This window comes from Pseudorasbora parva, chromosome 21 (genome assembly GCF_024679245.1).
Source record: "Pseudorasbora parva isolate DD20220531a chromosome 21, ASM2467924v1, whole genome shotgun sequence".
NCBI lineage: Eukaryota > Metazoa > Chordata > Actinopteri > Cypriniformes > Gobionidae > Pseudorasbora > Pseudorasbora parva.
In genome coordinates, this window is record NC_090192.1 from 22,237,458 (window position 1) to 22,252,994 (window position 15,537).

Below are 15,537 nucleotides of genomic sequence, written 5' to 3' on the forward strand. Positions count from 1 at the left end.
ATTTATTACTATTAAATAATCAAAACGATATCAATGCCTGTTTATGATTTCATACAGAATCTAAAACGAAGTCTTGACATCATATCCTGGATAAGTCAGTAAATTTGAGTAAAATCACAGTCTTTGCTTATCCCGTGCAAATGCGCCACGCAAAACTCAGATGTGGGGGAGTAATTTCTAAATCCCTAGATTATACTAATCCCGTGCGAATAGTACTTTAAATGAACGTAAAGAGTTAGGATGTGTGTCAGATCCAAGTCGTGTGCGTCAGGTCTTAAAGTGACAGTAGCCTAATAAACCTGCTGCTATCTGTCATTACGGATAATCAAAGAACAAAAGAAAAAGAGTAATCACACACTGCTAATGAATAAATAACATTTGTAGCTTTAATAAGGATTAATAAACTCTGCGCCCCACCCGTGGGTCCAATATTGCATCATCATTCAAAATATGGAGCAGAGCAAAGTTAATCATATTTCATTCATAAGTTATGCAGTGAAGACTGTGAAAGTAAGGTTTACAACACGGGTCTCAAACTCGAGGGACAATATTTTGTGGCCCCCTAATTGACATCAAAGTTTAGTGTTAGTGCAGCCCATGCACACCTTTGTGCTGAGTCGTAAAGTGTGCTGCGCTTGCCAAGGTTTTATTTTCAGAAATGTCATTTTCAGGTAAGTTGAGTTTGAGACCCCTGGTTTACAATGATACATTCATCAAAAACAATAACTTTTTAATGCACTTTGACAGGTAAAGAAATGATCTGGGCCAGTCTCACTGTTGAGCCCAGATATGAAGCGAACAGGTCAGTGTGACATTTATTATAATGGGTTGATGGGAAGATTGTTTGAAGTTCTCTTAAATTCTAGAGAGGTGGAGGTTTGCTCTGGAGAGGAGAGGAATGAAGGTTAGTCGCAGCAAGACAGAATACATATGTGTGAATGAGAGGGAACCAAGTGGAACAGTGAGGTTACAGGGAGAAGAGGTAAAGAAGGTGCAGGATTTTAAGTACTTAGGGTCAACAGTCTAGAGCAATGGGGAGTGTGGAAAAGAGGTGAAGAAGCGTGTGGTTCCTCAGAAAAGTGTCAGGTCTGTTGTGTGATAAAAGTGTACCAGCAAGAATGAAAGGAAAGATGTACAGGACAGTAGTGAGACCAGAGATGTTGTATGGTTTAGTGACAGTTGCACTGAGGAAAAGACAGGAGGAAGAGCTAGAGGTAGCAGAGCTGAAGATGTTGAGGTTCTCTTTGGGAGTGACGAGGATGGATAGGATCAGGAATGAGTACATCAGAGGGACAGCACATGTGAGATGTTTTGGAGACAAAGTTAGAGAGACCAGGCTGAGATGGTTTGGACATGTTCAGAGGAGGGAGAGTGAATATATCGGTAAAAGGATGCTGAGGTTAGAGCTGCCAGGCAGGAAGAGGAAGACCAAAGAGGCGGTTTATGGATGTAGTGAAGGAGGACATGAAGGTAGTCGGACTGAGAGAAGAGGATACAGAGGATAGACAAAGATGGAGGCAGATGATTCGCTGTGGCGACCCCTGAAGGGAACAGCTGAAAGAAGAAGAAGAAGAAGTTTGAAGTTCTCTTAAATTAAAGTTATATTTTAATTAGCCGTAGCCTATTATATTAGCCTTAAATTGATAGCGTTCAATTATACTGTAATGCTGACTGCCTATATGAAAATGAATTTCATAGAGATGTCAGTAGCAGACAGTTTTGGTATCGGTGAAACTGACCTTCTTTCAAAAAAAGATGCCATTAAACAAATATGTCAAATTTAGGCTGCTGTCTTTATGTCTCTACATTAATTTGGAGATTAAGGGGCAGATTAGCATGAGAGAGCACAGAGGAGAGTGGACAGTTCTGCGCGTGATCTACTGACGACGCACAAATTAAAGAACACAGTCGCAGCCGGATTATTTCCATAATGACAAACACAAATACCAAGAGCAGTGCAAATTAGTGTCTGGCTTAAGATGCTTTTTTGGCCGGTAAATAATTGTGCAAATACCATTAAACTGACTAGCACAAACATCAGTAAATCACCTTTGCGTGATTCATTTAAATACTCTCCTCCCATACCTTTTGCGTCTAAAAGGGAAACTCCTACAAAAGGTCAGAAGGTCAAAACTGCAATAAGGTCAGCCGCAAAAATAACACTGTCCACGTCTTCTCAGCACAAATCTTTCACTGCATGTGTAAATCCTGACAGTAGTCAGTTTTTTACGCAAAAAGTGCTTGTGCTGCTTCAAGCTGTTAGTAAATCTGGCCCTAAATGTGAAACTATTACCATATAAAAATATATAAAAGACTTTAATGTTAGAAGCGAATAATCATGATTAATGAATTAAAATGGCACATAAAAATTCTGCCGAAGGCTTTCAAAACGTGTGTGCTACCCTCTCACATACATTACGCTAGCGGTGTAACGGTACAGATTGCTCACGGCTCGGTTTGTATCGCGGTTTTAGGTCCACGGTTTCAGTGCGGTTCTGTATTTGCTATGTTCAGGGGAAAAAGGACTACTGTCAAATAAAAATAAAGAAAATAAGAACAAATAACTTAAATACAAGCAGCAGCATAAATAAACACTATTGAGCAAAGATACTAATAAAATAAACAATGCTTTTCAGATTTTTCAGGTAGGTCTAACATTAGTTTTTAGGTAGAGAAATTGAATAAAGCAATCAAATGTAAAATAATTGCATATTTCACTGCTTAAATTTAAGATTAATCCTTATTAAACTTACACAAGCTATTCAATCAAGAGCAGTGAGTGATGTCATCTTTTGTTTGACATTAAACCGCAGTAAAGGATACTGGCCCTTTAAGGCCTAATGCAGGGATATGCGTTGTCTTTCTCGACAGTATAAAGTTCACTTAAGGCATATACAGACTATGCCTGCTTGGATACTCATCAATATGGACATGTTGACATACTTTCTGTGTGAGTTTGTCCGTTCAAGCGCAAGATTTGAAAGAGAACTCAATATTTGCGCGCTGTGAGACGAGTGCGCGCTTTGGGACGAGTGCACAGAGTCTCTCAGCGCGCGAGTTCTCATTCGCTTCTTCTGGCTCTACACGTGGGTGATGACGGAGAAATGTCTGGTCATATTCGGACATACGGCAGCACTCGCATGCATTGAACAGTTTACAAAGATAGGCCGTTTTGCCCACGTTTTTCTTTTATAATTGCTGTTGTAATGTATCACCGAGAAGCCAGCACGTGTATCCATCGACAGAAACATACATAAAGCATTATTTTCAAGCTACAACCCATATTAAATATGCGTCATCAGATGTGAGATGAACCGCGGTGCAAGTGCACCTAGGGGTGGGCGATATCTCGATATTTAAAATATATCGAGATATTTTTTCAGCTCGATATGGATTTGGACATATCGTATATATCGATATATTGTTTATATTTAATTCTGATTCCGCCACTTTGCTTGTTTGCCTTCTCTGTGCTGTGCTCGCTCCCGCTCGCGCGCCTCCCGCCTCTTGCTTTGTTCCCCCTCCCCTCGCGTGTTGTCTCATTGAACACGGCTGCTTCCACAACCAGGTGAGGATTAGTTATCATGTTGACAAGCGCGCACGTTGTTCAGGACTCAGTTTAGAGACCATGTTTTCCTTCTAACACAACTGCTTGCTAAAGTTCATAAAGAAATATTAATGTTCATCATAGTTCAAATCGCACGTTTCACCCACAGTCAGGTGATTGACACTACTGGTGCGAGACGCGGTCGCAATCATGCCAGTTTATGATCTGTGTCTAACTGATCGCATAGTTTTCGGTTAAAATGTCAAAATGATCGCATATCATTTGAAAACATTTAAAAATTATTGCAATATCATTACTATTATTATTTTGTCAGCTTTATCACGGGATTATGATGAATAGGTCTATTCACGTTTTAACCAAGAGGGAAAAACGCGACATCCCGGGTGTCCTGAGACACAGTGCTCTTCTGTAAGTTGTACTGTATCATATTATCATATAGCCTACCTTCTGACATTTATATTTCGTTCTGTAACTGGAAAAGAAGTGAAACTCAGCTCATGTGTAGCCTACATGATCTGCATGATGAGTTTGAATTTTGTCAAACTCATGACAAACATCACTGTTTGAATTTTGATACAAATTTAACAGGAAATGGTGTTATGACAAAATCGGTTTATTTATATCTCAGTCATGCCCCCATCTTTCTGCAAAATGCTTACTGTTTACTTTAACTATAAAAAAGGGAGTCTTTGATTCATCTTTTGAAAGCATGAAATAAATGAAAAGAAGGCAATATTATTTATTTTCTTTTACAGTTAAATTATTATTATTTATGTAATCAGGGAGTTTTTTTTTTTTTTTTTAAATGTCGCAAAAGCACTTGACTACCTCTTTGCACTTCAATTTAAAAAAAAGAAGTTTTTGTGGTATTTGGCATATTTGTTTTTGCTGTAGTTTTTAGGGGGTTATTTTTCCTGTAAAGATATCGAGATATATATCGTATATCGAGATATAGCAAAATATATCGAGATATATTTTTTGCTCCATATCGCCCAGCCCTAAGTGCACCATTTACACGGCACTCCTGCTCACGTCAGACGGCACCCCGGTTGTGCCGTTATTTTTTTTATCACCTGATAAGAGTCTCACCTTAATGCAGATAACGGCCCACCACTAATAATATATATATATATATATATATGTTTAAGTTTTATACATTTTATAGTTTGATGGTACTATAAACAGAAAAATCTGAAGCTACACAGATTAGTCAACCTCCCTAATCATCAACCTCACTAATTAGCCAATTAGCTGACCATTGTGACAATAACAACACACCTATCCTCAAAAACCATTAGGTTTCTATGGTCAGCGAATTGAAAAATAAACAAGAGATCTGCTAAATAAAGAAATCGCTCAAGGACAGATCACACATTAGACATCCACACACAAATACTCAGAGAAGGAAGACTTGATGTTTTTTTGTTTTTGTTTTTTTTGCTAACTGGCAGAAACATTGCTGTTGGCTCTAAAGCTAACTCTTTTTTAGAACGTGAGGGGGCAGTCTGTGCCGTCCTTCTAAACCAAAAGCCTACACGGCAATGTGTGTGTGTGTGTGTGTGTGTGCGTGTGTGTGTGTGTGTGTTTGCGTGTAAGGGTTGAGTGTGTGCTGACTTTAGACAGTAACAGGCATTCTCTAAGGCTTTAGTTAACTTTCCTGCCGGCTCCAGGCCTTATATAAAATGTGTGTGCGGAGTAGATGGTGAGGTAAAGGCTGGTCTCTTAGCGCCTGCCTTTAGACTCAAAAGCACGGCGTAGAGCCAGCACCGCACTCACTTTGAGATGTACACATACAAATGGAGCCAGTTACCAGGAAAACTGAATTATGTAGGAGACTGTGTGCATTGACCAGAAAATTTGAGTTTCCCGAAACGTCACTACGTGTACATGAAATAAAATTCGATAACCACACACACACAGAGAAGCAATGAGCACGGGAAACTTTAAAGCCCAAGCATAAAAACTGTAAAGCAGAGTTCACTACACGATATCAACCTGATTTTGGCATGATCGTTTGACATAGGGTAGCGTGGTGATTCGTAAACGACAACGGGCGTTGGGACGCAAGAAATTATCGCTTTATCTCGTATAGTGGTTCATAGTAGACAACACCGACACCAGTGTCTGTGACACTTCACGAAGACAGCCGTTAGTCCCGCCTTTGTGCTGATATTACGCATTAAAATGTCAAACAATGATTGGTCGGGAAGCAACGTGCAGTCTGGCATGTTTCTTGTCGATGATGCAACAAGAATTAATGAATGAATGAGGTATTTAAATAGTCCATTTCCTATGTAGTACTGTACAACAAAAACACTTTACAATCACGTCAGGGGTCTCTACTCATCCATCACCAGTGTGCAGCATCCACTTGGATGATGTGACAGCAACCACAGAACAATGGTGCCAGTGCGCTCACCACACACCAGATACAGGTGGAGAAGAGAGAGAGTGATTGAGCCAATTCAGTGGTTGGGGATTATTAGGAGGCCATGACTGATATGGACCAATGAATGGAATGTGGCTAGGACACAGAGGTTACACTCCTATTCTTGTAAGAAAAGTGCCAAGGGATTTTTAATGACTAGAGAGAGTCAGGACTTTGGTCCCATCCGAAGGTCAGTGCTTTTTGACAGTATAGTGTCCTCATCACTATACTGGGGCATTAGAACCAACATAGAACACAGGGTGAGCGCCCTCTGCTGGGTTTATCTTCTCCAGCAACTTGGTTTTCCCAGGAGGTCTCCCATCCAGGTACTGACCAGGTTTAACCCTGCTTAGCTTCTTTGGGCTACAGGGTGATATGTCTGGATAATTTAGAAGTAAAATCACATCATCTAACACAGTGATAGCCGTAACAGACAAAAATATTGTATAGTTTGAACCTGGCATTATGACTAACATCATAACTTGACTAATGACCAAGCGGCAACCTCCCCCAGTTTCTGTTAAGCCAATACGGAAGTAATTTAAACTGCAATTCATCGACTGGCCACTAGGGAAAGGCTCCAGAAGGGAGCAGAATCTCATTGAGCCCCATGTTAAAATTCCCAACTTTACAGCAAAAAAGTCTGGTACAAATTGTGGTATTGGTCTGTATAGCCAATTTTGCCCTTCATGACAACTGTGAGGGGGGTGATTTTTTTTTTAATAACGCATTTGTTTACATTATATAACTTTGAGTGACAGGTGGATAGCCATTTATCCGCTGTCTGTAAGTCATTGAGTCACCTAAGCTCCGCCCACATCCCTCCTCTTTGCCCATTTTCTGTTATCTGGGCGCTGGCAAGATGGCAACGGCCAGCTCGTCTTCATTTCACGGTTCAACAGCTTATCGGAATCCCATGTGTGACGTCACGGACGCTACATACATATTTTTTTACAGTCTATGCTAATGACTCTGAAATCTGTTGTGAGATCAGTTCTAGCCTCACCGTTTCTCTTCTCCCTCTGATTGGTTTGGGTCTTGCTCCTTGGGCATGTGTTCCATTCACCTTATTTCCATCCAGCGACCAATCATGTGAGACTGAGGCGGGCCCCACCCCCGAATGCACGCCTGTCATTCGCGGGTTGTGATGAGTCAGACAGTCATCGGACGGCTTTGCGGAGCGACGCTCACACACCAAGCCCGCCTCACTCTCCAACCCAGACGCCCAGTGATAATGCAGCAATATGTGATGAGGTCTGCAAAAAAAGACAGAATCAAAGTAAGCTTGTGCGCTAATCAATGCAAAGCATTAACAAACTCGCGGCGATGGACAAGAATGTGTCGACAAGAAAAACCAAAGTGACCTTTTGCATTCCACAAAAAATGTGTTTGCTCATAAATGTTTCGCATTCCTCTGAGAAACGTATGGTTTGCTCACAAAACTAGCATTTTAATGTGAGCGAAGGCTACATTTCAGGAAAGTTTCGGCAGCAAACGTCAGTTTCTCGGGGGAATGCAACATTTTTACAAGTAAACACAAAGTTTCTTGCGGAACGCAAAATGTTTGCGTGATAACACAAAACCACAGAAAGTTTCTCTGGGGAGCTCGAACATTTTGCGAAAAGAAAACATAATATAAAATATAATAAAATATAATTGTTCCTGCTTACATCCCCATGTCCCCTTAGGTGCTTTGTACAAACTAACATACACAAGCAATGGTAAGGTTTTATTTTGTGATTAGCAGTACAAGAATAGAATACAAAGTTTTGATCTAGTTTTGATCTTCCTAGTATTCTTACGGTCATTTAAAATTGTGAGTTTATAAATAATAAAAGTAGTGTTGTACCAGTGTATTAAAAAATACAGTGTAAAAATAAAGCCAAGGACCATGCACACTTTGACAAATCCCAATCTAGTGGATCCATTCCAGGGTATTATTTTGAGAAAATACAGCAATATAAAAATAAAATTCTCCAGTATAGTACCTCTGGTCTACATTATAGTCTGAAAAATTCTAGTTTCAGACATGTGTGTATCACTCTTCCGATTTTAGTTTTCCGTCCCATGTGACATGTGTCCCATGAGCTCTCTCTCTCTCGAGTATAACCGGATCGCTGGAGACAACAGGCACACTTTCCAGGAAACAACTCCGATTAGGCAAGCCTTAATCCCATCTCCCCCTGCACCGCATACCCTGTGCAAAACCCAGCAGCTCACGTGCAACGCAAGGCTGCTCTTTCACTTCTTTGGCTGCATCAATCTGTCTCAAAACCTGTGTAAATCTCAAATCCTCGACTGCCTCGGTAATCTGGATTAGGAGGACGGATACTGAGAAAATTATCCACGGGCCACTAGATTGCAATGAGCTAGACCGTTTAACTGGCCAGTTCACCCGAAAATGAAAATAAATAAAAGTATTGCTATGTTTAAACTGTGTATTTAGGCTTAATTGTGCATGCAAATGTTACAGTACTGAAATAGACACTCAAATCTAAACATAACCAATGAGATTAGACAAAGAAAGTCTACGTGTGTAAGAAAATTAGGACAAATTAGCCAATGCAAAGTCAGTGCCTAAATTTAGTCTCTGTTTTGTTGTTGTCACAGGTCAATATGGTCAGACTACGAGTCACAGCAGAAATTCTGTCCAAAAAAAGCCACTGATCCAGGATTATTTCTAGGGCTGGGTGGTATTTTGTAAGGTTTATCATTATAATTTCAAAGACCATTTATTATTAAAAACATTAGTCTTCACTGTCCATCTTCGCTGTTTCCAATCTCGCTGATTGTGAATGGGTTATAGCGTTATCAAAAGTACCGACCGTGACATCAAATACCTTGATACTGAAATGTAAAAAATATGACGCTTTGAGCGCTGTTGAACTGTAATCGTAAACCCCTCTGACTGGCCATTGTGCTCACACGCTCATCCGATGTGATTGTGTGTGTGATGGGGACAATGATCAACAAACAGGAGCGTTTGAAAGCGCACAGAAGTGTTTGAAAGTGTTTTAAAGCGGTAGCAGGAGCGTTTGAAAGCACAAGCAGTGGTCAACCAGCGGATTGGTAGGCTGATATAAACGAAGTTGGCTGAAACTAGGGCTAGGGATAAAACCAAGCCTGCAGTCTCCCTCTCATTTACTGAAGCTTTAGCGCCTCGATCTCCCCCCGGTGACCGGTCCCAGTATAGCAGCCCCTCTGTGTTTTCTAAAGGATGTGAGGCAAACTAAATAATAAAATTACACTTCAAATATTTTTCCCCCAAAGTTAGTTTGTCATTGAAGACAGTTATCATCACAATGATTTCATTTCAAGTGTTCGTTTTTAAAATAAGTTTAGTTTTAGTTAGTTATCTGACGCTTTAAAAACAGGGGGTGTGACGTCATGATTGACAGCTGAGACTGACGTCTTCTCTGAGTAAAGTTGTCACTGAGGCACTAACAGACTTTTTGCTGAATTTTTGGGAGCAGATTGGAGCTTTAGCTTTAATTTCTACATTTCCATAACTGTTTATTTCACACCAACATAATTAATTGTTCTGCATCTGCGAGAGTGTGGGTGGGCTTTTGATTTCGCAGCTGTCCTTCCTGCTCTACTTCCTGCGCTCCACTGCGCAACTCCGGTCCCGAAATCGCTACTGCGCAGACTCGGTCCCAAGATGTCAGCGCTGTGCACCCCCGCCTGAAAGCTTCAAATATGGCAAGCGGAAACGGATGATGTCGAGCCAGAGTCGTCCATATTTTTTTACGGTCTATGGATAAAACGATAATGATATGTATCGCGATAGACGCGTAATCAATATTAATAAAAAATGTGTTCGATGAAGATCTGAAGAAATGAGAGGTTGAAGCAAGTTTGGTTATGAACAAAGGCACGCACTCTCTGGTAACCAACCAATGTAGGGAGTGACACGCTAACAGCCAATCAGTATCATGTTTGGTTCGGTAACACAACCGGCGTGGAGTGATATGTGGAAAATGTGTGCCGCATTCTTTGAAACGACAGGAGGGCAACTCTGAATAATTGTTCTATAAACCATCAGGAAACAGAGATGAGAAGAAGTAAGGTACACACGTCACAATGTTTACTTTATTAAACTTTACCTTAACCACACTATGAAAGAATAGTTTGAAACCCAGCATTACTTGTGGAATTAGAACAGAGTATATATGGATGGGAGAACATGTATTTAACTAAATTAACAATCTCTTAAACATTTCCTTATTTCTCTAAACATTTTCAATTAGTTTCATGAACATTTTTATTAAACATGTATCTTTATTTTCATTAAAAGGGCTTATTTCTGCTATTTTTGGCTCATTTTGTAAATATAAGCAACTGATTTAAACCATAGACTGTAAAAAAATATGGACGTAGTGTCCGTGACGTCACCCATAGGATTCCGATAAGCTGTTCTGAAGCTTAAAGTAGGGGCGAGCTGGGCGTTGCCATTTTGCGAGCACTTCATCGCGTGTCACTCCCGGATAACAGAAAATGGGCAAAAAGGTGGAATGTGGGCGGAGCTTAGGTGACGCATTGACTATAGACGGCATATAAATGGCTATCCACCTGTCACTCAAACTAGCCACACCCTTAATTATGTAGAACTTTAAGGCTTTATATAACGTAAACGAATGAGTTATAAAAAAAATCACCCCCCTCACAGTTGTCATGAAGGTCAAAATTAGCCTTATAGGCCAAAACCACAATTTGTACCAAGCTGTAAATATGTTTTTTTCTGCTGTAAAGTTGGGCATTTTAACATGGGGTTCAATAAGATTCTGCTCCCTTCTGGAGCCTGTCCCTAGTGGCCAGTTGAGGAATTGCAGATTACATTACTTCCGTATTGGCTTCAAGAAAGATCGCAGTAAGTTGCCGCTTGATTTAAACGCACATACTATGTGCCAGTTTGATGAGACTGCACGGCCAGATTTGCTTCAAACTTTCCACAAAGTTGTGTGGAAAGTTCACCGCGAAGTGAAATGGGGTCTCGTGCTCGACCGCCCACTCCGCGTTGACATCATTTTTGCTGTGCACATCTTACCCTTGTGTTCATGCGACATGTTGACTATAAACATATTTACATTTGAATTATTTTCCATGTGTTTTTCCATGGCTGTGTTGACATTTCTGCCTTTATAACTGAGGGGATTATAATCAGAGGAAGGTTAAGTTTAAAATAAATATTTTTTAAATGTAATGTATTTTTCTCCTGGTCCTTATTTTAGATAATTCATAAAAATATCAATAATTATCGATATTGACCGATATAAAACACTTATATCGTGATACAGTTTTAAGCCATATCGCCCAGCCCTAGCTGAAATGCTCCGTGTGTATCTGTGCAAGCGCTCTGAGAAAAACATCATTGACGTATATTTACAACATGTTAGTAAAGCGCTATTCGTTTTAACCAATCACAGACATATTTGATGAGCGTGTGAGCACAATGGCCAGTCAGAGGAGTTTACGATTTCGCTCAATGGTGCTCAAAGTGCTCACAATTTTAACATTTCTATACCAATTTGGTATTGTAGCCAGCACTTTTTGACAACACTAATGGGTAATAAACAGAAAGCAAAGAGAAGAGACCTCCCTTTATAGTCACTAAGGCAGTTGATCTCTAAAGTGCAACACATTCTCCTCAATTCACCATTATGAAAAATGGCTTAGTAAAGGTCAATATAGTCTTAATTGTACAACAAATCTCAAATTAACATCACATTTACACTTTGTGTTTATAATAAAAGGATCAAGAGCTCGCAGCTCACATTTGAACCAATCAATACCTGCATTTTCAGCTGTGTTACGCAGATTCTGACTGATTACTGACTTGCACCCTTTGATAGGCCGCTGTATTCACATGGTCAACATATATGACTGTGATTGGCTATATAATGATAAAGACTTGTAAAAACACACTGTAAACAGAAACCTTTGACGCTCAGAAAGAGAATCACGGAAACAAACACAAACGCAAGCATTTAAAAGCAGCATCTATCAGCGGGTACCAAATAATAGACGGGAAGTACTATATGGAAACTGACAGATTATTAAATTCTGAAAACTAGGCAGGATGGGAAATAAAATATTCTGTATATATAATTGTAAATATGCTGTAAATACAATGAATTGATTAATTAAAATAATAATCACCAAAAAAAAAAAAAATCATCAGTTGCAGACCTTGGTGAATTATTTGCAGATTGTTTCGATATAAAAGATTAGATGTGTAGCAAAACCATTTAATCTTGCAAAGAATGCCACAAACAGGTTGCTTCAGAAAGTGAAAGCACTTTAAATCTCATTTACAACAGCACTATAAACAGTAATACGAAGAGTGTTACACTTTGTTTGCAGCTGCAAACTCAGCAGTAAAGCCCTCACAAGCCAAAAGTGAAAAAGTTTGCCCTTTAACAAAGCCCTTTACAAGCTTAATTTACCCATTGTGTGCCTTCTGAAAAGAAAACATTTAGCCCACTTTGTAGAAAATACAGAGATATACACTGCAAATCCCCATACAGTCTAAAAATATAGAGATACAATTTTTGGCTCATATCGCCCAACCCTAAGTCTTTCTACAAGTAAAGTTGTCTGGCATCTTCTATAAAGTCTTAAGTGAAAACTGATATATCAAGGCAAATTCACAAAGCGTTCTGCTGACAGATGCGATTGCGTAAGTGTATATCAATGTTTCTTTGGTATCTATTATGTTCACAGTTACTAAGCGAAATCCCCAAACACAAACCGATGTGGTACATGCTGTGCGGGCTCTCTGAATCAATCTATGAATGGGTGGCTCTGGACCAGAGAGGGGAATTAGATCATTTTATTGTGTGTGAAAAGAAAGAAAAGGATCCGGTGGCTTAAGCTCAAAGCTTGAGAAAGCACGATCACAGAGCGAGAGGTGCCACAGGACTCCATGATACTGATACGCTGCTGATACGATTGCATACCGGCGCATCCGACCAGCCTATACTCTGACTGCAGAAGTGCTTGGCGATTTAAGCGTATGGCTAGTGTATGATGCAACCCTTTGACAATGAAGCCAAGAGGACATTTGTTCTGCATTAGTTAATACTCAGCTGGCCTATCATCTTTCATCGGACTAGCCTGCTCGCATATTCGCCAGCCTAACAGGCCTTTTCATCTGCCCGACCAGCTGATGTGTGTGTTCACCTCTATTGTGCACAGAGTTAAGTGTGTGTGTAAATGTTTTTAAGCTGCTTATTAACAAAACAACAGTGATGCTCAGTGGGACTTCTGCAACTAAATCACAATAATTAGTCTCCAGTGATTAACACAAAGGATTTGAGAGGATTATGAGTTATGAGAGAGCGGACCTGCTCATATGGTACATTTAATTGTGACTCCTGATTGGTGGATAGCCCTTGAAGAGATTAGTTCAATTAAAATTAAATGTCATTTTTTTCACCTTCATTTAATTTCAAACCTGTATGATTTTTTTTTCATGCGTGGAGCAGAAAATGAGAGGTTTTGAGGAATGTTCAAGCTGCTCTTTTCTATATAATAAAAGTGAATAGGACTGTCCAACTGCCTTCAAAAGACATGCAATCACTTTGTGTGAGTAACAAAGCAGAAGTTTTTATTCAGCTTGCTTTGAATGGTGAGTTATTTGAACACCATTCAAAAATTGGCCCTTTGTTTGGAAATTTTATATGCCGCTGGTGGGAGAAAAAAACACATTCTGGATTTAGACAGCAATAAAACCATCAGCTAGCACTTGTAAATGTTGAAAATACCTTACGTCCACATGAGAAATAGGGCCAGTGGAAACGAGCAGCTTGAACATTTTGCTAAACATCTCCTTTCATGTTCCACGGATGAAAGAAAGTCAAGTGGTTATCAAGACTCATGATTATTATTGTGAGTAAATTACAAATGTATTTGAATCTTAGGTCAACTATGGCCAAGCCCCACCCACATCTAAGCTCCACATCTCATCTTCATCACAAGGCTAAAATGTGCACACGAACAGTCTCGTCTCTCCTGTAGGAGGTCCACCTCTCCCTCCTGTTCAGTCAAGGTCAAAGTCATAAAGCCCCATACAATCAAACATACGGGATCTATAAATGTAGCTTTACAAGCCAGAGTTCCTGTTAAACAGGCAACTGACTGAGAACGGGCAGGAGGGACACCAAGAGAAATAGAGGGGAAGAACAGCAGATTAAGTTTAATTCAGCATAGGGCCATAAACAAGGAAAAAAAGGAGATATGGTGTTTGTTAATGATGACTGTTTGCTTTAGTGTGTGTGTGTGCGTGTGCCGTAAAAAAAGTGCAAAGGAAGCCAAAAATGCACAAAGGCCACATAAATTTTAAAGTGGAGCATTGCAGGTATCTTTGACACTGCACCTGTGTACGTGAGCCAAATGTGTGTGAGTTTGTATATGTTGTGTGTGTGAAGGAGCAATGTTTGACATATATGTTGACACAGTGCATACATTGGATATAAAAACTGCAGCAGGTGCAGCTGAGTAAGGTTTTCGGCCTCATTTTTCTTGCCATAAGTTTGTCGCTGTATTCTGCATTCTCAAACGCGGCACTAAAACTTTTTAATTGGCAAGAAGAAAGTGGACTCTGTTTCTCCCTCTTCCTCTGTTTTCATACTTTCTTCTTGCCCTTAATTGAACGCTTTAAAACGCTGCTTTCAAAGCAGCATGAAAAAGAATAATTAGTATGTTGCAGAGTGAAACGATCTCTACTAATTAGCCAATCTCTCCCTCTCTCTCTTACCCAGAAGAAAGTAAGATTATATTTGTATATTATATATATATATATATATATATAAACTTTTTTAGAACATCCAAATGTACAGTTAAACTACACAATAAAATACATAAAAAGCATTCTTATCTATTGAGGTTAGAAAGGTTGGTCGGTGTACTTATGAACAGCTACTGACAGAGCACTGATGATCCAGGAGATAAAGATTCCGGACTGTGATCTGATATGATCTCAGTGAAGGCCACAGGTCAAAAATGTAATACGCTGGTCAGAGTGCACCATATAATGAGCGTTTCACAAAGAGGACAACGTAAGAAGATATCCTTATATAACCAATTAACTCACCGCCTTTGAAAAAGAACATTTGCTGTCAAGGAATTGAAAAATGCATTGGTTGATTACAAATCTCAGCCTAGCTAGAAATCGTGTGCATCGATCACACATGCATTTGCTGAGTAACACCTTTGCTTCAAGATAAAACTGAAGCAACACCTTTCTTGTGATTGTCGCAAAGGCATCCAGACAGATTAAAAAAACCTTGCACTTGTTTTCACTGAGGTGTAAAAAAAAAAAAAAAACCTCACCAAAGCCCCTTTTTGCTGTCATTTGGTGCATGGCAAGTGTTAATTTTGGACCCTGCCTCACTCGTCTTCCTTCCCAGCGTTTGCTGTTTACATTAGGTGGAGTGGGCTGATGAAGTTTCCTGATGGATGGTCGGTTAAACTGCCTTCGTAAGTCACCACAAGCCTGATTACTGTCTCTGGGTAGTTGACCTTTTTGTAGTTGTTACTG

The 15,537-nt window shown here is 39.7% G+C and overlaps 1 protein-coding gene across 1 annotated transcript in view; it reads right to left on the reverse strand.

Annotated features, from left to right (window-relative positions):
• thrab (thyroid hormone receptor alpha b) overlaps positions 1 to 7,190 on the reverse strand; it is a 49,244-nt gene extending 42,054 nt beyond the window's left edge. Inside the window, exon 1 of the mRNA XM_067430681.1 lies at positions 7,003 to 7,190. Coding sequence (XP_067286782.1) covers positions 7,003 to 7,058 — 56 coding nt within the window. The 5' untranslated portion in view covers positions 7,059 to 7,190. The remainder of the gene's footprint in view (positions 1 to 7,002) is intronic.
• Between the last annotated feature and the right edge of the window lie 8,347 nt (positions 7,191 to 15,537).